At 38.0% G+C, this 24,989-nt stretch overlaps 1 protein-coding gene across 3 annotated transcripts in view; it reads left to right on the top strand.

The window, feature by feature from the left end:
• The window catches only part of KLHL18 (Kelch like family member 18), a 278,350-nt gene that overhangs the window by 202,442 nt on the left and 50,919 nt on the right, over window positions 1-24,989 (top strand). For all 3 annotated transcript variants that reach the window (XM_067140348.2, XM_067140347.2, XM_067140349.2), the window contains 2 exons: window positions 20,662-20,884; window positions 22,229-22,445. In XM_067140348.2, coding sequence (XP_066996449.1) covers window positions 20,662-20,884; window positions 22,229-22,445 — 440 coding nt within the window. The remainder of the gene's footprint in view (window positions 1-20,661; window positions 20,885-22,228; window positions 22,446-24,989) is intronic.

Here is a 24,989-nt window from a genome sequence, read left to right as displayed (position 1 = left end):
AAGAAGAGAGAAAAGAATTAAAGCATGGAAGTTGAAGGAGAAAAGCATACCAGACGAATTTCGGAGGGAAATAATACCCTTCGTACCCAGGACGGAGGTGGGGAATGTTGAAGGTGAATGGAAAAGATTTAAGGAAGCACTGGTTGGATGTGCAGAAAAGGTATATGGTAGAACAGCAGCAAATGTGAAAGACAAAGAAACACATTGGTGGAATGATAGGGTAAAGATTAAAGTGAAGGAAAAGAAAATTGCAGGCAAAGCATGGAAAACATCTAAGACTGAAGAAAATATGTGGAGGCAAAGAATTTGGCCAAGAAAATAGTGGAGGAAGAAAAGAGGAAAAGCTGGGCCTTATTCACACAGAAATTGAGAGATGATATGCAGGGCAGCAGGAAATTATTGTATAGTATCTTAAGAAACAAAAAGAGAGATCAAGTAAACACCAGATTTGTGAAGGGTGAAGGCGGCATAATATTAACTTAGCCAGAAGAAATAGATGGAGAGAGTATTTTCAGAAGTTGCTGAACATGAGAACTGATGACAGTCATTCAACGGACCACCAGGAAAGGCAGCTGGTCGATGATGAAATGGATAAAGAAATTACAATGAATGAAATTGAAATGGCAGTAAGAAAGATGAAGAATGGAAAAACTGCTGGAATAGATGAAATTTCAGTGGAGATAATAAAGGCAGCTGGAGCTGTAGGCCTGCAGTGGACATAGAGTTCTCAGGATTGTCTGAGAGAATGAGGTCTCTGAGGATTGGCAAAAAGGAATCATCATCCTAATTTTCAAGAAAGGCGATAAGAAAGTATTGAACAAATACAGGGGAGTTACTCTGATATCCCATGTTGCTAAGATAATGGGGAGAGTACTGGAATGTAGGATAAGGTTGAGGGTTGAAAATCTGATACAGGAAAATCAGTTTGGTTTCAGAAGTGGAAGGTCAATAATAGAGCCCATTTTCATTATGAGACAACTAACGGAAAAGCAGTGGGAGTATGGGAATGATATCTTGATGACATTCATTGACATTGAAAAGGCATATGACATTGTCCCCAGGACTAAAGTTTGGGACAGTCTGGTGCAAAAAGGAATTGGACAGGGATTAATAAAAATGATCATGGCAATGTACAAGGAATGTTGTAGTTGCATGCAAACATAAGTTGGTAGAACAAGCTGGTTCAAAATCACTAGTGGGCTGAGACAGGGAAGTGTTCTATTGCCAATCCTGTTTACAATAGTAATGGATGACATCATGAGAACATCAAAAGTAGCATATGGAAGAAGAGAAATGAACATGTTGTTATTTGCAGATGATATTGTGATTTGGGGAGAAGAGGGCATGAATGTTGAAGACCAGTTGGATGTGGTGAATGGGAAGATCGAAGAATGTGGATTGAAAATAAGTGTCCAATTGGATGTGGTGAATGGGAAGATCGAAGAATGTGGATTGAAAATAAGTGTAGAAAAGTATAAAACTCTTGTTATGACTAGAGGGGAGAAAGAAGGGAAAGGTCAGATTAGACTTGCCGACAAGCCCCTGGAAGTAGTGGAGACGTTCAAATACCTGGGGAGTGAATTAATGGAGAATGCTCGACTGGATGCTGAGATTACTAAGAAGATTCAAGCTGGAAGCTGTTTCTATCATAGTGTTAGAAACATGTTATGAGACAAAGATGTGCCATGGAAGCAAAGGAAGCTATGTACAAGATGTTTTATGTACCCATGACAACCTACGGAGCAGAGACCTGGATAGTGATAAAGAAGGATGAGAGTCAAATACAGGCAGCCGAAATGAAGTTCTTGAGGAGTATGATACAAAAGAGTAGAAGAGACAATAAGGAATGTGAAAATCTCGGAAGAAATTGGAGTGGAAAAAATGAATGATAGAATAGAGCAGATGGTTTGGGTACATAAAACGAATGAGTAATGAAAGAATGCAAATGCAAGGAAGGAGAAGCCGCGGACAAACACGATTGAGATGGAAGGGCACAATCCAACACAGTATTAGAGAAAGAAACCTGGACTGGGACACAGTGTTGGAGGAGGAGTGGTGGAAAAACTGAAGAAAGTGGAGAGGAACCATATTTGCCCCTACCCAGCTACAGCTGGATAATTGGAAATGATGATGATGATTAGTCTGGATCATCCTAGGGTCATGCATATCCTGTACCTTATCATCAGCTTGACATGGACACTACTTACCAGAATTTTCAAATTGGAGGACTAGCATCGTTATCCTCCGAGCTCGAGAAGAAAACGGCTTCAATTTTATAACTAATCTCTCCAATCACTGGTACAATGACTTAGAAATATCTCACAAGTATTTCACACACACGCTACTGTAGAACTGTGTGTGCCTTTGGATTGTAGTGCTAAGCTTTAGTAAACAAATCATCGTCGCCATAAGACCTATCTGTGTCGGTGCGACGTAAAGCCCCTAGCAAAAAAAAAAAAAAAAAAAGTAAACAAATCCTGGCACGTTCTGTTGGCTATGAGCCTCTAGTACCGTTCTGGCCGTCTAGCCAAAACCATACAGTGAACTTTCCTGTGGGGCCACGGTGGTACCTCGGGATGCTTGAAATTTTTATTATATTTAGTATGTATATTGAACACTTAAGTGAAATATCACTTTGAATGTCAATTTACTTCTGATTTACTATATGCAGAGTAGAAAAAGAGCTTTATCAGCCGGAACATTATTTCTTGCTGTGTATCCTGGCAGTCAACGTGTTAATGTCATAGAACATCTCGAAAACCTTTGGTGGAAATTCGAGGATAAATATACAGAACCTTCTCCTGTTATATATGACTGGATCCGATGTCCATTTTATATGAGCATAACGTCCCATTTCTCAATAGTAGATCAAGAGGAGCTAATAGAGCTGTCGAGTGACACAACCCTTCAGAATGAACTATAACTGTTGGGTTCTTCAGTCTGTCCAAAGTAATTTATGAATAAATTAAATTTACAAAATACCTGAAAAGGAAAATATTTCACAGCAGATTATACCTGAAAAAGAAATAATTTATTTAAAATGAGTTCAAGTTGAGTTCTCATTACAATCTCTGGATACACATTGGGAACGAATATTCTAATTTAACAAGAGGACCGGTGGATGCACTTTCACCTATCACGTCTATTTGTGAGAGTCAACATTTTCTACAGTGGCATATCAAGATGAATCATCGATCTTGTAAGCAGGTTGCAGTATCAAAGATTCAGCGAAGATTGCATCTGCTCTCATCTCAAATTCAAGCCCACCCATCATACTGAATCGGTAGGTGAAGTTGAACAACCAGACATTGAACTTAATAATAATATATTTGTCTGTCATGAATAATTTTGCTTAGTACCGCATATATTATACATACAGCTCTTTTGATTCTTAATTCTGTTTAAACATTTTTAATGGATGTTGTATGTGTATGTTGGGTATTCAGCCCGAAGACTGGTTGAATCCTCAACAGGTTCACCATTAGCTGTCATAGATAGCCTAGGTGTCACTGAAGAGGCGTACTAGGGAAATAAGGAGCGAGGTAGTTTCCCGTTGCTTTTTCACTGGGCCAGAAGTTGCTATTGCACATCAGTCTGCCAAGCCCACCGAAATGCGTGCACCAACCGACCCTATGAGCGATATTTTCACACCATTCATAGCAGGGACTGGCTGCATAAGGAATGGCATTACTAGCGTCACTCATACCTCAGCCACTTTCATATTGTCAAAGCCAAGTATAAGACTGAGACAGGTCAATGAAAGTAACAATTTTATTCTAGCCCATACCAGAAGACATAATGCACTGTAAACACTACATCTTGCCAGCAAAGGCCTTTAATGGATATGCCTTTATATTATGTGTAGTATTTCTTATTTTCACTACAACATTAACATATACAGTATAAGAGTTTTGCTTTCAAATGTTTAAAATATTTCCATTGAACTAATATGAAAGGAAACACAGGTGTGGGTTAGTAAGGAACTAATTAGTGACGTTTCTGAAATTAAATAAGCCTGTTTTTTAATCCTCAGATTAGTGTACATGCAACCAGTAATATTTCAAAGTTACAATAGTTGTAATATTATATCTTCAGTGTCAACTGTAAGTAATAATAATACAGAATCATTTTCCACATAGTTATTGAAATTTCATGCGCTTTAAGGAAACTGTTTAGTTTAGGTGAAGTTTCTGAAGTTGCCCTTCTCTTCAAGTGCTTTATTTTATTTCATCATCAAACATAATCGTGCCCTGTTTAAGTTGCATTAAATATATCAGTTATCAGTTTATTATTGCCATTTATTAATCTTAAGAAAATTAACTAGCACATTGACTTGTCACAGTCTGCTCATTACAGTGTAACACCACCGAGCTCGATAGCTGCAGTCGCTTAAGTGCGGTCAGTATCCAGTATTCGGGAGATAGTAGGTTCGAACCCCACTGTCGGCAGCCCTGAAAATGGTTTTCCGTGGTTTCCCATTTTCACACCAGGCAAATGCTGGGGCTGTACCTTGATTAAGGCCACGGCCGCTTCCTTCCCACTCCTAGCCCTTCTCTGTCCCATCGTCGACATAAGACCTATCTGTGTCGGTGCGACGTAAAGCAACTAGAAAAAAAAAAAAACCAGTATAACACCAATTTAGCGTAAACCCGCATTTAACGGAAGAAATTTCAAGTCATGAAAATTATTCCGTATAAGCAATGCATTTTTATATTCAATTTAACGTAATTCACAATGGGACAAAACCCGCATTTAGCGTTAAGGAAATGTTAAAATTCTCAAATATTTCTATTTGTTTTGGTTATGGGACATTATGAACCTATGAATAAAGGCATCATAAGCTTGCTAAGGGTGATGCAAGGCAGAAGAGGAGTGTAAAGCGTGGGCTATTAGGGCTAAAGTGAGATGTCAGACTCGGATACACGTCTGACTGTAGCCTATGTAGTACAGTAGAAGGGAACCCCCGCTTTAATGACAATGTTGTTATGCCGTTCGAAAATTCCTGTATTAATCTGTGCTATATTCTTCACTTACAATGAGAAGCCTTTTACTGATTCATCTGTTATTACGGGCAAATTCGGGCGTGTTAGTTTTTATCCGTTATCAAGGACAAGAATTGTGTCCGTGTATTCACCATGTGAGGGTGCAGATGAGGATGAAGTTGACAAGTTTTATGAAGCATTGAGTGACATCGTGGTCAGGGTCAACAGCAAGGTTAGAATAGTGCTAATGGGCGATTTCAATGCGAGAGTTGGGAATAGAACTGAACGATACGAAAGGGTGATTGGTAAATGTGGGGAGGATATGGAAGCTAATGGGAATGGGAAGCGTTTGCTGGACTTCTGTGCTAGTATGGGTTTAGCTGTTACGAACACATTCTTCAAGCATAAGGCTATTCACCGCTTCACATGGGAGGCTAGGGGTACCAGATCCATAATAGACTATATCTTAACAGACTTTGAATTCAGGAAATCTTTTAGGAATGTACGAGTTTTTCGGGGATTTTTCGATGATACAGACCATTATCTGATCTGTAGTGAACTAAGTATCTCTAGGCCTAGGGTAGAGAAAGTGAAATCTGTCTGCAAACGAATAAGGGTAGAAAATCTCCAGGACGAGGAAATTAGACAGAAGTACATGGATATGATTAGTGAGAAGTTTCGAACAGTAGACGGTAAGCAGGTTCAGGATATAGAAAGTGAATGGGTGGCATACAGGAATGCTGTAGTAGAAACAGCAAGGGAATGCCTAGGAACAACTGTGTGTAAAGATGGGAAAAGGCGAACATCTTGGTGGAATGATGAAGTGAGAGCAGCCTGTAAACGTAAAAAGAAGGCTTATCAGAAATGGCTCCAAACAAGGGCCGAGGCAGACAGGGATTTGTACGTGGATGAAAGAAACAGAGCGAAACAAATAGTTGTTGAATCCAAAAAGAAGTCATGGGAAGATTTTGGTAATAACCTGGAAAGGCTAGGTCAAGCAGCATGGAAACCTTTCTGGACAGTAATAAAGAATCTTAGGAAGGGAGGGAAAAAGGAAATGAACAGTGTTTTGAGTAATTCAGGTGAACTCATAACAGATCCCAGGGAATCACTGGAGAGGTGGAGGGAATATTTTGAACATCTTCTCAATGTAAAAGGGAATCATCATGGTGGTGTTGCAAACAGTCAAGCTCATGGGGAGGAGGAAAATGATGTTGGTGAAATTATGCTTGAGGAAGTGGAAAGGATAGTAAATAAACTCCATTGTCATAAGGCAGCAGGAATAGATGAAATTAGACCTGAAATGGTGAAGTATAGTGGGAAGGCAGGGATGAAATGGCTTCATAGACTAGTCAAATTAGCGTGGAGTGTTGGTAAGGTACCTTCAGATTGGACAAAAGCAGTAATTGCACCTATCTATAAGCAAGGGAACAGGAAGGATTGCAACAACTATCGAGGTATCTCATTGATTAGTATACCAGGCAAAGTATTCACAGGCATCTTGGAAGGGAGGGTGCGTTCAGTCGTTGAGAGGAAGTTGGATGAAAACCAGTGTGGTTTCAGACCACAGAGAGGCTGTCAGGATCAGATTTTCAGTATGCGCCAGGTAATTGAAAAATGCTACGAGAGGAATAGGCAGTTGTGTTTATGTTTCGTAGATCTAGAGAAAGCATATGACAGGGTACCGAGGGAAAAGATGTTCGCCATACTGGAGGACTATGGAATTAAAGGTAGATTATTAAAATCAATCAAAGGCATTTATGTTGACAATTGGGCTTCAGTGAGAATTGATGGTAGAATGAGTTCTTGGTTCAGGGTACTTACAGGAGTTAGACAAGGCTGTAATCTTTCACCTTTGCTGTTTGTAGTTTACATGGATCATATGCTGAAATGTATAAAATGGCAGGGAGGGATTCAGTTAGGTGAAAATGTAGTAAGCAGCCTGGCCTATGCTGACGACTTGGTCTTAATGGCAGACTGTGCCGAAAGCCTGCAGTCTAACATCTTGGAACTTGAAAATAGGTGCAATGAGTATGGTATGAAAATTAGCCTCTCGAAGACTAAATTGATGTCAGTAGGTAAGAAATCCAATAGAATTGAATGTCAGATTGGTGATACAAAGCTAGAACAGGTCGATAATTTCAAGTATTTAGGTTGTGTGTTTTCCCAGGATGGTAATATAGTAAGTGAGATTGAATCAAGGTGTAGTAAAGCTAATGCAGTGAGCTCGCAGTTGCGATCAGCAGTATTCTGTAACAAGGAAGTCAGCTCCCAGACGAAACTATCTTTACATCGGTCTGTTTTCAGACCAACTTTGCTTTATGGGAGCGAAAGCTGGGTGGACTCAGGATATCTTATTCATAAGTTAGAAGTAACAGACATGAAAGTAGCAAGAATGATTGCTGGTACAAACAGGTGGGAACAGTGGCAGGAGGGAACTCGGAATGAGGAGATAAAGGCTAATTTAGGAATGAACTCGATGGATGAAGCTGTACGCATAAACCGGCTTCGGTGGTGGGGTCATGTGAGGCGAATGGAGGAGGATAGGTTACCTAGGAGAATAATGGACTCTGTTATGGAGGGTAAGAGAAGTAGAGGGAGACCAAGACGACGATGGTTAGACTCTGTTTCTAACGATTTAAAGATAAGAGGTATAGAACTAAATGAGGCCACAACACTAGTTGGAAATCGAGGATTGTGGCGACGTTTAGTAAATTCTCAGAGGCTTGCAGACTGAACGCTGAAAGACATAACAGTCTATAATGATAATGTATGTATGTATGTATCAATATTCGTACCCTCTACTCCAGCGTTTATATTGAATGTGATCGATTATCTTCTGTATCAATTCCTCGCTACGCACGAGCTCTCCTCACAATTCCGACTGGTGTAAACAAACATCGGGAGAACATGTTTTTGTAATAAGTGCAATGACTGAGCTCGATAGCTGCAGTCGTGTAAGTGCGGCCTGTATCCAGTATTCGGGAGATAGTGGGTTCAATCAGTCAATCAATACTGATCTGCATTTAAGGCAGTCACCCAGGTGGCAGATTCCCTATCTGTTGTTTTCATAGCCTTTTCCTAAATGATTTCAAAGAAATTGGAAATTTATTGATCATCTCCTTTGGTAAGTTATTCCAATCCCTAAATCCCCTTCCGATAAATGAATATTTGCCCTAGTTTGTCCTCTTGAATTCCAACTTTATCTTCATATTGTGATCTTTCCTACTTTTATAAACGCCACTCAAACTTATTCGTCTACTAATGTCATTCCACGCCGTCTCTCCGCTGACAGCTCGGAACATACCACTTAAAGTCAAAGAAATATTAATGTTTATTTATTCCACCTATTCATGAATTCATGGCGTCTTATATGCCCTCTCCTGGTTTTCTGTGGTTTCCCATTTTCACACCAGGCAAATGCTGGGGCTGTACCTTAATTAAGGCCACGGACGCTTCCCTCCCAGTCCTAGCCCTTTCCTATTCATGAATAGGTGGAATAAATAAACATTAATATTTCTTTGACTTTATTGTACAATTCAATACGGACCAAAATATGAGAATTATAACATGTAACATACCACTTAGTCGAGCAGCTCTTCTTCTTTCTCTCAGTTCTTCCCAGCCCAAACTTTGCAACATATTTGTAACGCTACTCTTTTGTCGGAAATCACCCAGAACAAATCGAGCTGCTTTTCTTAGGATTTTTTCCAGTTCTTGAATCAGGTAATCCTGGTGAGGGTCCCATACACTGGAACCATACTCTTAGTTGGGGTCTTACCAGAGACTTATATGCCCTCTCCTGGTTTTCTGTGGTTTACCATTTTCACACCAGGCAAATGCTGGGGCTGTACCTTAATTAAGGCCACGGGCGCTTCCTTCCCAGTCCAAGCCCTTTCCTGTCCCATCTTCACCATAAGACCTATCTATGTCGGTGCGACGTAAAGCCAATAAAAAAAATAAGTGCAATGACAGCAGTTGTTAACCCTTTAGAAATAAAGGCTGGAGTAAATGATTGCTCAATTTTAATTCCCGCACGGTATCCCCTACCTGTCGTAAGAGGGGACTAAAAGGGACGACCAAGGGATGACTGAATTAGAACCATGAAACTACTTGTGATTAGTACATCGCACGGGGAAATGCATGGGTCATCTTTACTTGCGAGTAGTACCACTATATTAGGTACACAATAGGTTTTGGGTTTCCAGTACCTGTGGAACATCACGGGCTTATGTTGCCTGTGATTTGTACCATTAAGTAAGAAACATCACGGGTCTGAGCATTGCCTGTGATTGGTACCACTATATGAGCGACACTGTTGGTCTGCGTTGCCTGTGATTTGTACCCACTATGTGAGGAGCACCACGGGATAGTAGTACAAGTCCCTGTAATTAGTACACCTATGTGAGGCGAGTTGGCCGTGCAGTTAGAGGCGCGCTGCTGTGAGCTTGCATCCGGGAGATAGTGGGTCCGAATCCTACTGTCGGAAGCCCTGAAGATGGTTTTCCGTGGTTTCCTATTTTCACACCAGGCAAATGCTGGGGCTGTACTTCAATTAAGGCCATGGCCGCTTCCTTCAGACTCCTAGACCTTTCCTATCCCATCGTCGTCATAAGACCTATCTGTGTCGGCGCGACGTGAAGCCACTAGCAAAAAAAATGAGGTGCAGCGTGGGTTTGCGTTGCCTACGAATGTCGCCATTATGTACGAAACACCATAGGTCCGTATGACGTATAATACCTGTGAGTAATACCATAATGTTTGTAACCCCATGAATTCACACTACCTTTGATTAGTACCGCAACTTGAGAAATACTATGGTTCTACTTTGCTAGCAATAAGTGCTATTATGAGGGACCGTTGACCTGGATATTGATCCCCTTTAGACAGCAAGCATCATCGATTCAGGATTGTGCTGTGGAAGCAGTCCCTTGGTCAGTCATATACTGTAGTTTCTGGGAAGATGAGGCATTGTGGGTCGGATCATTGATTGTTTTAAATTCATATTCATCCGTTCATTCATCATAATCACTTTTTGAATTCTGGTCAGTGGATGAATTTTGTACTTCTGAATTGTCATTGCATTTCGTCTCGTTTCGCACCATTAGGAGCTGATGACCTAGATGTTAAGGCCCCTTGAAAGAACAAGCATCATCATCAGTTTTAATACTAAGTACTGAAATAAAATAAGAATATGATACTTCTCCCTCTCAAGATACAGAGCTGTGCATAACTAATTTCAGAGGTTCGGTAATGTACTTTCGCGTCTTGTTAAATTTCAGAAAAGCTGTTCCCATGTATGTTTATAGTGAAAATGTTATCATTATTCTACAGGGAGCTCGAAATGTGTTTTCATAATACATGCACGTAAACCTAGGTTATGAGACGCCGTTTGAAGTAAGAAAATTGAAATGTTTGCCACAAGTCTCAGGATGATGCTATTAGAATTTTCAAGAATAAAACTGAATATGCATGTTCAGACCATTGGAATTAGAAAATACGTGCTAATGAGCAAGCCACTGCTTGAAAAACATCCGTGAAAATGTTTAAACAAGCCAATTGCTGTTTCATACTGAACCGTTCCCATCCAAATAAAAATATACCAGGATGAGTCGGAGAGCTTCGTGGTACGTTCATTAAAATTTTTGCATTAAGACTAAAACCAACTTCCTAAAAAGTAAATACCAATGGCATATGAATGGGAAACAGTGTCATTATTTTGTGAATAAGAAGCAAATTCGGGGGTAAAATAGATCTATTAAACTAAGACACATGATAAATTATTCGTACTAAACTTAAAAATAAAATTAGAAAGAAAATTAACTAGACTCAAACGGTCAATAAAAATACAACCATGTGCCGAATACATCTGGAGTAAATTATAATAAAATACATAAAACGATAGTCGGACCAAATGCCGAACAAATGGAAACAAATTTTTTTTAAACATAATAAATCTTGGTAAGTATCTAAATCTTGCATTGAATCGACGCCAATAAGTAAGTATACCGGTATCCCCAACGGAGTGCGATCTCGCAATCGTCCGATATGTTCCTCGACAAAAGAAAATTACGCTAGTTTCGATCCATTATTTGCATTTTTACATAATCGAAGTAATAAAACTCAACAAGGCAAATCCAGGTTTCACTAAACTTACAAACTACACTGCTTCTATCGACAGACTGCTCTGTCAAAAATGGATCAGCACTGAAGCTGACTTCCCTTAGAAATTAGCTCCGGGCTAAGTTAAAATGCAAATAAATAAAACAACGTTGACAAAAAAACATGGACCACGAAATATAAACACTGTCATATGCAACAAATGCAATAAACAATTAATAAAAATCCTGAAAATTAAGGCAAAATCACTGGACATCTGAAATAAAATACATAAGAAAAATACACTTATTCATGTATGAGGTCCTAATAAGGCATGACCCAAATAACACCTCGGCTGAGTAGGTTACGCCTTTCTGGCACAGCTGGCCGATTTCCTCTTTCTCTTCTTGCTTGTCAGCTGTAAACATCGCAAGGACTTCTACCTAGCAGAAACATAACAGAGCGAGCGGGATTGGAGGGCTATTCTTACGAGAGGTTTCAAGGGCATTCCCCTCACTCACAGCAGATACTTGTATGCCGTCCTTTCACATTAAAAGGGAAACTTCAAATGCCATTCTCTTCGCTTCTATACCTGCCGCGCTGCACAAAAATAAATCATTATCCCATTCACAGAAATGCTCTGTCATAACAGAGTAACTAGGCCTCTGTATCTCAACTTAATAACTGCGCAATTCTCTATCAAATAAGACGTCGCTCGGGCCTTTTTACTCGCGGCATGGGAGTTTGAATCTCAACTGTATTACCAAATATCCAGGCGTATTCAAGCCCGTCTTCTAATAAGCACCTATCACTCAGTTATGTTTCCCATCACTGAAATTTTCTCAGGCCTCTATTCCTGTTACAATACCCTCATTATATTCTAGGCGATATATGCCTTTCGTTTTCACCTTTATTGCTCTCCTACCCGAATCGCCTGTCTTCTCTGCTCATATAAATGACTCTCACTTCACAACATAGCCTCCCACTCCATCGGCGGCCAAAAATAGCTCAGAAAACGCGATGCTTGCATAGCAAATAAACCTACACTGCTTTGAATATTCTTATCCCTCACAACATTGAGGGCGCATAGCCTCGGTAATGGAGAAGCTACCTCCTGACATTACCTCACGAATCAAGAATCTTTATTTGCCATTGACCATATACAATGAACATACACCTTTTATTAAAACTTACTACTAACAGTATGCATTTCTAAGAATTCAGAGGTATTATAAAATGGATTTTCTATTAACCAATCATACATTTTTCTTTTAAAATTACTTAAAAGGAGTGGAGCATGTAACTTCTTTTGTTGATAATAATAAATAAAATCATGAATAAAAATATATAAATAAAATTACTCAATAACTTAATAAAATTAATAAGCATAATTAACCGAAATGTCCGTAGTATGGGCGCCAGAGTTCACCAGAATGGATCCCTCGAATTTAGATAAGAGCATGATAAACTGTATATCCCAGGGCGTGTACATAATGCTGCGTACTGGTACATCTGCTGCAGGCCTTACCTAACCTCCTGAAAACGACTAATTAGGTAGGAACTGCACCTAGGTTCATCAATAACACTGATTCTAAAATAGCTAACTATATTCTTAACAAATTCCGTGCATGAGCACCTCATCAACATACAACATTATACATATAATACACACATAAAATATTGCTGGAAGACTCCATATTTACAACAACAACAATAATGAAAATCGTGGGAAAACAAAAGCGAGAACTAAGCTACCATTTGTAGATAGTCCGATGAACAATGTACATGTATGAAGATAAATACCCTCCACTGTCTCTATATCAATTCAACTTACCGATTCTCATAATCGGCAGTTATCACATCACACGGATACTGTACCTTGTACTACTGTGTTCACATATTTTAACACTTGTTGTAAAGATATATACACACGTCTGTCGATCCTCAACATAAATAATGGAAAGTCTAAGATAGCTTTCACCAACATATAATGCTAGGCCGCCACAAGTGCTACAATACTTAATGCGCAAGCACTCTCCACAATCAGCCACTTTCCACGAACATAACGAGACTACACTCCACGAACGTTTGAAGTCCAGTCCATTGCAGCCGTGTCACTCCAGTACCGTGTATCAGCACTACTTCCTTCTCGTACAGTGTGTCAGTTGTCGTTCCTTCATACAGTGTTACTCGTTGTAGTTATCTTCTTTCTCGTTCCTTTACAATCACCTCTACAATCACCCTTACAATGTTCCTTTACAATGTTCCAGGTTGCTGCCGTATGATCAACCTTTATAGACATCAACATCCCCCTCCTCTCAGATGATACGTCTGGATTGGTGCTTGCCAGCCAATCATCAGTGATCTCAAGTCAAGACCAAGCCCTGAACTACTTCTTCCTCCCAAGACAATAACAAACTCTGGGGTATATTCCATGAGTCACCAAATTTTCCTAATACAACAACAAGCTCATCTCATCAGGCTGGGATATATACATGACTCATGAATTTCCCGACACAAGTACATCACAACAAACACTGGGGTAGCCATATGACTCATTCAAATTACCAGACTTATTAAAGCAATGTTTTCCCACTCGTGCAAAACAAATTACTCATACCTACATATGTGGATATCTTCCAGCTTATAAATATAAATGGCAAAATATACAAATGAAATACTGATAATAATAATAATGATAATAATAATAATCATAATAATCATAATAAATCGAATACTGACAATAATATCTCTAACTTCTACATATAATTCGGGGGTGTGATATATGTACTATCACAAGCATGAGAATGTGGTGATTTATTAAATAATCTTAAACAACTCAATTTTATGTGAGTGAGCAGTTTTTGACAGCCTGTGAATTGGGATGTCAATGTCTGCTTTGCCCCGCGTATCGTGAAGGGATATGTTTTTCCCTAGTAATGAATTCATTTATGTTGTTTTTAACATATGTCAATGATATATAAATATACAAATTTATAATTGTCAGGGTTTTTTTTTTTTAAGCTTAATGAAGAGAGGTTGACAATGGTCAATTGCACCAGCCCTACACATTGTTCGGACAACCTTTTTCTGTATTAGAAGAATGTATACATAAGAAGAATGCCCCCATAATAACAGTGCATAAGTAATGTGTGACTGGAAGAGACCAAAATATGCCATCCTTAGGTAGTCACTACTAACTAAATTCCTCAGTTTCCATATCAAATAGGCCACTCGTGATATTTTTTTACAAACATGATCAGTGTGTGCTTCCCAGTTCAATTTGGCATCAATATGAAAACCCAGAAGTTTGACTGACTTGCTTTCAATATCTTTGGATAATCCTAGTGTGAGAAATTGAGTTTTATCCTGATTGCACAACGGCCTATTGGACGAAAACCCATGCATTGCAGTTGCAAGAGCTTCCTGCGACATCTGATGCAAACCTGAGAAGCTCTGGTGTTTTGTAATTAACATTGTATCGTCCGCATGGGATATAAGAGCATGAGCTGTGACATTTTATGGTAAATCATTGACTGCCAGAATGAATAAAAATGGATCGAGGGCAGAGCCCTGTGGCACACCAGTTGTAACTTTCTTCAAAGTGGAATACCTATTTTTAATTGAGACAAACTGATATCTGTTATTTAAGTATGACTTAATTATGTTCAGTGAGGTATACTCGAACCGTACATCTGAAGCTTTGCAAGTAGAATTTCATGATTAATACAATCAAAAGCTTTACCTAGATCACATAACACCAAAGAGATGGCCTGCTTCTTTTCAAAAGCTGTTAATATGTGATTAACAATTTCAAGAACAGCAGTAGTAGTACATTTACCTTGTCGAAACCCAAACTGACTGTTGGATAGAAGATTGTGAGTTTCAAAATAGTTGCCAAGTTGATTGTACAAAGGTGATTCAAATATTTTAGAAATTATTGGAACAATTGAGACTGCACGATAGTTCTGAAGAAATTGTTTGTTCCAACTTTTAAATACTGGAATAACTTTAGAAATTTTAAGTAAATCAGGAAAAACTCCAAACTCTAAACACTTGTTGGAAATATAAGCTGAGGTTCAGAAATCAAATGTATTATTCTTTTGATGATGTAATTAGATAACCAATAACAATCCATACTCTTAGAGTTTGATAATTTTAAGCTAACTTGAATTACTTCATCAGATGTGATTTCAACCCAATGGAAAGTGTTTCGGCAGAGGGGTTGATTGTAAAGGAGGTCACTCGCATCCGTACCTGTTGCCTTAATTTGATCTCCGATTTCTTTTACAGAGTTTAAGAAATAATTATTCAGTTCTTCGGATCCAGAAATGTGTCTTGAGTACAAGTAGGGATGTTTTCTTGTACTAACTATAACACACACACATAACGGAATACTCTGAAATAAAAAGAATAAAACACACTCCTATCTACACCTAATTAGATCCCTCTTTACCATCACTAATATAAACTCAAAATAAAGGGCACTAGCATGCAACAGTCCTGGATTTCCATTTATGTTAATTAAATAAAGCATAGCTCAGCTCTAACAAGCTGACTTTTAATAAAATTTACATAGGATGAAACTGTGCTGACTTCTGTCTAAAAACATGCTCATAAAGTTCGCATATTATTTATCTTTGCCGATCTCTGCTCCCACACCAGTCACATGACTGCTGTGTCTGTAGATTTACTCTGCCATTACAACACACTGGATGTTGTCACAATATACTGGGTTGACACTGGGCGATGCCATCATGGTTCTTGTATGGTAACAGTCCTAGAATGAATGTATAGTTAATAACTCTTCACTTGCTCTAAGTACACGCATACTTTACATATGCAAATACTTCACTATTATGATAATTAAGGCAATAGGAAATTGAGCTCCGTTCAAAGTTACTGTTTGACGGAATGAGACCCGTACCAGTTCATATGTAAGAGCAGAGATCGTACCGAGCGCACGCGCTACTTCCGCGATCACGATACGCGACCCGATAAATGTCTATGCGTATAATAAATGTTAAATCAGTCTGCGATAGTTACAGTATTATATGCATTTACCATCTTATATCGTCTCCCGAATTTTCAATATATAGTGTGCTTCCCACACTTGGCATTACTGTACATCGTCACCCGGGCACAGGTAACCCCGACAATAACGGACTGTTCACTCCGGAATTTATCTGAATTAATTCTCACCTGGATAGTGCATATTAACACTGTTCTCAAAATAAGACTCACTATTCATTACCTCCAATTCTCATAGTTAAAGTAGTTATAGCATCCCTGTTGAAATATAAAACGAAAAACACGGCAGTCACAACTGACGTGAACACTGCAGAACGACTGAGAAACGAATGAGCTTCCCCTGCTGCTCGCTGCTTTATAGTTTCACTTGCCTTATTCAAAGGAGGGAGTTCCCCATGAGACCATAGCTTGAGGACTCAACCGCTGTGTGAAGACAAAGCGCGTAACCATTGCAAAACAGCAATCTAGTGCATCGATTGAAAGTAGCTGAAATATAAACATGTATGTATCTGTAAATTCAACCACAACTCAGAGGACATGTCAAAACCATGGAGCATAGGTTTAATAACAGATTTCTCCCTTAGGATGATAGTAGGTTCAGCACTGCGATTGACGAAGTTGGTAGTACGGAAACATTTATTCTGGGGATCATCGTCGCCATAAACCATACCTTCTAACTTGCGATTGGTCTACTTTGAATACGCCGTGCATCAGGCGATACTACGACACACCCTGCAGACTCGTTCGAATTTTCAAAGTACTCATGATCACAAGGCTTACTACTGACTGTTCTCTATCTCCACGTGGTCCAGAATGAATCTGTTGGCTAACCGCCTCTCACACAAAGCTTTCCAATATAACGAACACACAGTGTTACTGAATATTTTTTAAAATATTCATGGGGCATACATGATATGTCTCAATACCGATTTTAATGTGTTTTTGTACAAGTTTGGTATCTTTCCCAACTTTTGTGAAAAAACAGGTATAACGTTGTAAGAACAATCTTAAACGGAATCGATTTTGTATTCACAGACAAAAATCTATCAAAAGGAGGACAATGGGCTCACCATTATCAGGAATAATAGTGAACTTGTTCCATAATAACATTGAAAACAATTTCTTAACCAACTAAGAGACGTAGAGGGAGACAAAGTTTTAAGAGGTGTGCAACTACACTGACTGGCAGAATTAATGGATCACTTGAATTTTCTGAGGAAAAAGCCTGTTAAATTGTGAAATATTTGTTTTATTATTTACACTGTTCATTTTCATGTAAAATTATGTAAGCAATATTATCTGTCCCTTATTGTTACCCTTATTTGCTTAGATAGTGATGATAGTACAAAGGGAAAATGTGTTAGGGCATACCGAAGCATTTATTTATTTGATTAAATTTTTTCATTTATTTTCAAAGACCAGTCTGAGCCAAAGCTAGTTATAGTGCAGTGCAGGTCTCTTGCTTAGATAGCAGGGGCAGTTTAACACACGAGTAATCTTCAGCACAAACCGTACAAAGTTGTAACTACAGTACAGTGTGTAGAGTAGATATCTCCTCTTTTGTTGCTGTCACTGTGTAAATAATGTATGATAGTACAATTTATTTTAATACAGGCAAAGATTTCTGGAAAATGTGTGCTTTCTACTGAAACCTTGATTTAAGATAAATCCCCGTTTGAGGTTTAAAATAGCAGGTCCCTGTAAAAATGTTAAATAGGGGTTCTACTGTATTGTTGTTATTGTTATTATTATTATTATTATTATTATTATTATTATTATTATTATTATTATTATTATTATTATTATTATTATTATTATTAACAACAGAATTTTTCATGATCCTGTTTTTTTTTTTCCAATGTAATGAGTAGTGAGAGGGAAGGAGGGAAAAGTAAAGGGTGGCGTAAGAAATTCATTGCGAGGTCCAAAAGGTTTGAGGAGGACTGGAATATGAGAACATTCAGAATGGGGATTGACTTGTCTCTTTTCCCAATTGAAATCCTATCAACATATGAAGTAGGGCCTACGCCTTGGAAAAATGTTTAGCAACATGTCGCCATATACCACAAAATAGTCATCATAATGTGTTCATTGACAGAAATGTACAAGATATTTAGAACTAGGTATTATGATTTCTAATAGAAATCCGTTTATATGGGCAATTTTTTAGTGTTGTTTGCTTGTATTGTTAGCAATATATTATATATCCAATAACAGTTAAGTTATCCGGTTACTGGCAACTACATTCAGCCTTGTTGTCAAGGTGATGCAAATTCCAAGTTAAGGTTGTCATAATTTTCATCTGTGTTCAAAATTAACCTGCAATAGCAATGCCTTTGACTAACATCTTTTCCTGGAGGTGCTTCTTGTATGGTAGTTTAACTTCCAGTTATTACTAAGACTAGGTGGTTTTGGTAGTAAATGAGAGAATTAATGCTTCGTGAAATAAACCACTCTAGTCTGCAGAATAAAATCGGTGAATACACTTTTATGGCAGCAACTCATATACTGTTTTCTTTTTTCTTAGCTGTTTCATTTGAATTGAGAGGTTGATTGTTATTTTAAGGAGCAAAACTACATGATTAGCAGTCCTAATTCAATTGGGTCCAACTGTATTGTTCGTCCAGAATGTCTAAAAGTAAGAAGGTGCTACTTTTCTAATGCATTTGCATTAAAAGTGTTATAATTTTTCTACATATTGATACTATTGGGAAGCAAATGATTGTTTAAGTAAGAAATGATCACCTACTCTCCAATTTAACAATGGTTGCAAAACAGCCAAATATTTACAAAGTAGTAACTTATTGCAGGTTGACGGTGAAGTGAAACCAAATACAGGAGAGACAATACGCGACACTCAGCGAGATATCCAGGGACAGCTATTAGAGCTCTCTCTAGCGGATTGACCTGAGAACTACTGATTCTGTCATAAGAGCACGTGTATTTATGTGTGAAGTTTTTGGTGTTGTTTATGCGTTGTCAATGAGTTGACATAATTAAATAGTAGTGTGTGTCATTCCTTGATATCTCCTCTCAACATGAGGGGAAAGGTATGTGCTGTGTTTGGCTGCAGTAACTATGAAGTAGAGAAGAATGCGTGGTCTTTCTTCCATTTCCCTCGTGACAAGAAAATATAAGTAATATTTTGTTTGCATATATATTCTTCCAGTGACAAAGAGATTTTTATAGTACTTCATAATCTTCTGACCTGCTCGACCCATATTTTAACTTGCTTAAAATATAATACACATATTTTATTGTATAATACAGCAGTTAACCTTCAATACCGATGTGTTGTTGTAGGTGTGATCTGTGGGTTTGATTTAATTCAGGAAAATACATATGCATATGAGTGTGGCTGGTTGTGTTCCAAGTTACCCCATTTAGAATGCCGTAATGCGTTGTCGAGCACTGAAGAAAATATGGGTGATTTAAGAAATGTACATATTTTGTTGAAACAATATGATGATGTAAATTTGCTTTACCCTAATGTAATGGCGTTATGGCAAGTATTGCTTATAGGGAAAGTTTGAATGTTTTTGAGGCGAAATTTACAGATTTTCTTTCTGTTAGCAGGCTTCAAGTTAAAAGGAAAATTGTCCAGCTCTTAAATGTAAATTCGTTGAACCATGTGTGTAAGGAATGTGCCAATATTTTTGTTGACAAATGTCTTAATATGATGATACAATGCTTTTAAAGGAGAAAAAAGAAAAATCTAGCCGTGAACGTTCAGGCAGGAATGCTAAAGCTAAAAAAGTAATGCATAAATGAAAGATCAAGCTCTTTCACAGCAGTCCATTTCACATCTTGATTATATGACTAATTTCACTCTTTAAATAATAACCTGTTAAATAATTCTTCATTCATTTATCCAGAATTGCTTTAGCAACTTTGAAGTTAATATCTTAGTAACACTTTCTTTGTAGACGTAATTTATGTATCCGTTTCCGTATATACATTTCCATTTATATTTGAATTTAGCGCGAATTTTCAGGTCAAGCCACTAGGAGCGCCACTTGCGACTTGTCTCTCATTTTAACAAGGCTAAATCTGGAAGTGTCGCGTATTGTCTCTACTGTATTTGGTGAAACAATAGTGGTATGGTGAAGAGAAAGAATGAACAATGACCCTCTTTCCACCAAATGGTGGTGGTGATTATTGTTTTAAGAGGATGTAGAACTAGACAACCATCCTCCATTTTTCACCGACTTTGTTTGCTTGCCCAGTGTTTCTTACATAGTTCCTTACATCACGTAGATCTTATGTGTATCACTTGAATGTTGATACCTCTCCCTGAGTATTTTATCATTAGACTACTACAAAACATCATGCAGTCGTTCATACGTATACTATACCTTTATGGTCACTGGTGATAATCACACTCTGCCTTTAAAATCAAATGACCAGCTAATGGTCTCACTCTTTATTGATTTAGATGTTTTCAGCATATTATTGTGTTAGATGTGGCACATTACACCTTTCATGCAAGTGCCTATGATTAGGTTCAGAATTTTGTGTTCGAATTAATTAGTTTCCTGTAACTTTGCAGGAGATTCACTAAGCACGGTGGAAGTATTTGATCCCATAACGGGGCGTTGGCACCTGGCTGAGGCTATGAGTATGCTGCGCAGCCGTGTTGGAGTAGCTGTAATGAGAAATAGACTTTATGCCTTTGGTGGTTATAATGGAACGGAACGATTGTCAACTGTTGAAGTATTTGATCCACAGAACAGGTCTTGGAGCAGAGTTTCCCCGATGCATTACAAGAGAAGGTATGTAGTACCTTAGATTTACAAGAAGAGTAATCAGTTTGACTATGATATGCACAAATTGTTGATCTCTTAAGCTTATTATAAATCTTACTGATTGTGTATTTGTTAAACTTTCTAATCTGTTCTAGTTAAATGAAGTGAATTTTTTGTAGACATAACTGTTCAATTTATTATTGATGTCTTAAGTTGAAGTTGGGTAACATAGTGTTGCTTCCTTCAAATGAGAAAAATTTAACATCTCTGATATCATTAAAAGGATTATTACAGTATTATTTTTTTAGCATTTTTCTCTGTAGTAGGTGGCGACTTATCGGACTTAAGTTGATGAAATTATGATGATCATCGTATGATCTCATCTGCCTCGTATGAAGTCTTTCAAGTGGCACCAGCTGCCCTGGTGCCTTTAAGATCACCAATTTAACATATGTACAGTACGTGTAACGTAGAAAATTTCATTATGTTTCTCTCTAAGAGAGCAGTTTGAATTGAAAGTCTGTTTTAGCTGTTTGTTTATAAAGTAAGATAATGCTAAATGGTATTTAACCACATAATGGAAATTAGAAATCATTGTTGACTCCGAAGTTTTAGTTATCGTATCCTTCCACTTATTTTGTGTGTTATTCAAGGCCCAAGATTCTACTAACAACTGATGTAAATAAATAAATTGTTGAAGTATTACTACTGGTGTAATTGTCATGCAAAGAAATGCATCAACATTCAGGGCCTCTTTTTCTCTTCAGTTTTCCTTGGATGATAAGTTAACAAAGCAAGTTATTTTTCATTTCAAAATACCTAGACTTGACTTGTGTATATCACTGCAGTAGCCTTTTATAGTTTTTGTGGCCCTTTCATCATATTCTGCAATAGTGCATGTTTTATAATGCAATACACCCATGATATTTGTAGCTTCTGGACTTCATCACAGAGTTAGAAGACTAAAAGTGTTGTGATCATGGTGCCGGTATGTGTCCAGGCCTCTGCACCATAAAACAGTACCAGGATTGCTTAGCATCTATGGACCTCAAGCTCTTAGTTGTAGGGTTAGTTCAAGAATTCACAGCACATTTCTCAGCCAGTTAAATGATCTCCATGCTTTTCAAAGCAGATTTTAATTGATAAAAAGTGGTCACAATTTCCATTTAATTATACTGTACTGTATACGTCCAAGATAGTTAACTTTTGTGCTTGTTTGTATGGAATACCTCATATCTCGGTAATAATAGGAAAACTAATGTGTCCATAGATTATCTTCTTTTATCTCCTTTGACATGGCTTGCATTGAGTGAAGTATACTGTATATTTTATTATTCTGTGGTGTTACATATTCTCCTTGTTTGTTAACAGTGCTGTCGGAGCTGCTGCTCTCAATGACTTGCTCTACGTGTGTGGTGGATATGATGGTGTTACGTCTTTGAACACTGTTGAATGTTACTCACCAGACAAGGATGAGTGGAACATCGTGGCCAGTATGATGCGCCATCGAAGCGCTGGTGGAGTTGTGGCATTCGATGGAGGCATTTTTGCACTCGGTGGTCACGATGGGTTGTCCATATTTGATTCAGTAAGATAACTTGTGTTAAATTATGGTAGTGTTGTTTGCTTAGCATTCCTTATTCCCTCTAATATAAATATATCTTTGTACTCCTTTTTACTGTTAACTTGATACTTGATTTTTATATCAGACAGGTCAAGTAATTGCCATGTCACATGTTAATTTTTTATGTGTTTGTCCATAGCAGCATGACAGAAAAATGGCTGGTGGAATTTCATGAAACTCTCGATTATTCTGATGCGGAATAACCGGGAACTTTTTTCTCCTCTTGATATTTTATATACTTTAAACTGATCTTAGATTCCTTGAACTTTGCCCTTCACCATAAGTAACACAATATAGCGCTGCATGTGTTCCAATCCCTGTATACTTAGTCTGTTGTAAAACTTCATAGTAAACGCAGTGTTAGTTGTCATTAGTGAAAATGTTAGTGTTGAAGTGTAAAAGAAATGTTCCGAGTATTCAACCAAAGCTGGAAATAAATGAGCAATTAGAAAAAGGCAGAAATGTTGGAACGGCTAACACTACGATTAGGAATAGGTTAGCAAACGGTATGTGATTTGGAGAAGAGAAGGGAAGAACGTGAACTACAGCAAGTGATGTATAATTTTCTAAGTGCCAAAAATGTATGGAGAATGAAAGCAGTCAGTTTCAGCGCCACTTTCATTATCTGATAAGTAATTAACGTCTTAAAAATGTTTGTGCTACTGTTGTACAGTGTATCTACCTGCCACTGGCTTCAACCTACACTCAGAGTGTTGCCAGCGTTTCACCCCAGTGTGCTAAGTTGGGCTCATCAGTTGGTAAATAGCTCGCCTACCAAGACGCATGGCTGGTGCATACCATGTACGCCACTGCATAGGCTACTAGGCCGAATGGTCAGCATAGTCTCGCCTATGGTTCAAAGGGCCTCAGGTTTGATTCCTGGCCACATTGGAGATTTTAACCTTAAATGGTTAATACCCCTGGCTCGGGGCCTGGGTGTTCGTACTGTGCCCAACATATCTGCAACTCACACAGCACTCCACTACAATAACGGACAGTCCTGTACATGGCAGGTGCCGCCCATTCTCACTGGAGGATCTTTCTTACAAGGGTTGCAATAGCCAAACGAAATTACTTGTTTCCTTAACTGTTGATCATCACATTTGACATAAGCATCAATGCACATGATAAATTTCATATTTGAGCCCGTATTGTCAAAATGTATCAACTTGTGAAGATTTAAATTTATAATTCCACCTTTACAATACTGTAATCATTTTTATTAATAAGACTACATTAAACTATATTGGTGATACGCATTTCGTCCTCTTATGGGACATCTTCAGTCACACATAAAATCATTGGAAATATGGTAAGGACACATTAAAATTATTTATAATTCCACCTTTACAATACTGTAATCGTTTTTATTAACAAGACATTAAAATTAGTAAATAAAAAGTCTATGAATCTTGTGGAGCGGCGTATTAGCGTCTTTTCAATCTTTAATCTTAATATAGCACTATGTGAACCATGAAGTCCAGTTATTGCACAGGTTAAAATGTCCTTACATGCGCGAAATTACACAAGTATAAAACAATACGAGTGGCTATACCAATTAAATAATTTTATGTTTAATTTAGCGTAGTGGAATTTACACCTATAAAACTGTTTTTCATTTTATAATATTCACACTTTATTCAAGAATCCTACGAAATCACCGTCCTCCGCGGAAACCTTTCAAAAAGCCTGAGTTGCAAGGGCCACTTGGGAGAAAAGAGGACGACAAGTCTTAGCCACTTTATCTGGTTTTAGTTCAGTTGTTTCATCTACCTCACATTGTAGCATCCTGGCTACTTTTACCATCACTTTCCATCTTGGATTTTGCTGCTGGACCCTATTGAACTTCTCGCTGACAATGGCTACCTTCCCAGAGGTTAAGTGAAAACTTCTCCTGACTTCTTCCACAATCCTAAATGACACCACCAGGGGCATGCCACTCTTCTTCAACTCGGTGATTGCTTCTGGTAGCTTGTTGAAGTTTGAAGATGCTCCAGTTTATGGAGGGGGATATTAGCTCCCAACATTGCAGTGCATAGGTCTGTTAGAAAATTGTTGTTGGTCGTTGTTCACAGTGGGCTGGTAGAACGGCTGCGTTTATACACCTTTCTGTACTCGTGTCAGATGCACCGCTGTATTTCTGTTTTGATCTTTATAGTATATTTTTTCACATTTGACCTGAAAAATAATAAAATTGACTTCAATTACAATGTTCCTATATCTAAAATTTGTATAGTTCGGCTAATTGGCACTAATGCTTAGTATAAATATGTCATGCATTTGTTTCATAATAAAAGAAAAAGACTATTAGAGATGATATTTCGGGAAGTACAAAACTCTAAAGTAGGAACAAGGGAATTCGTGTAATTTACATGGAAGTATATCCTCAATGATTTTTCAGTTATAATTTGGCAGTGTCGTGTCGTTCACCGGGTGTAAAAATAATAAAAATTACTTGAAACGATTCCTGAGTAGTGTAGAGGAGAGATCGTTCATTTGTGCTTGCCA

The sequence above is a fragment of the Anabrus simplex genome, chromosome 2 (assembly GCF_040414725.1).
Source record: "Anabrus simplex isolate iqAnaSimp1 chromosome 2, ASM4041472v1, whole genome shotgun sequence".
NCBI classification, from domain to species: Eukaryota; Metazoa; Arthropoda; class Insecta; order Orthoptera; family Tettigoniidae; genus Anabrus; species Anabrus simplex.
Note: the sequence above shows the minus strand (reverse complement) of the source record. Positions and strands in the feature narration are given on the sequence as shown.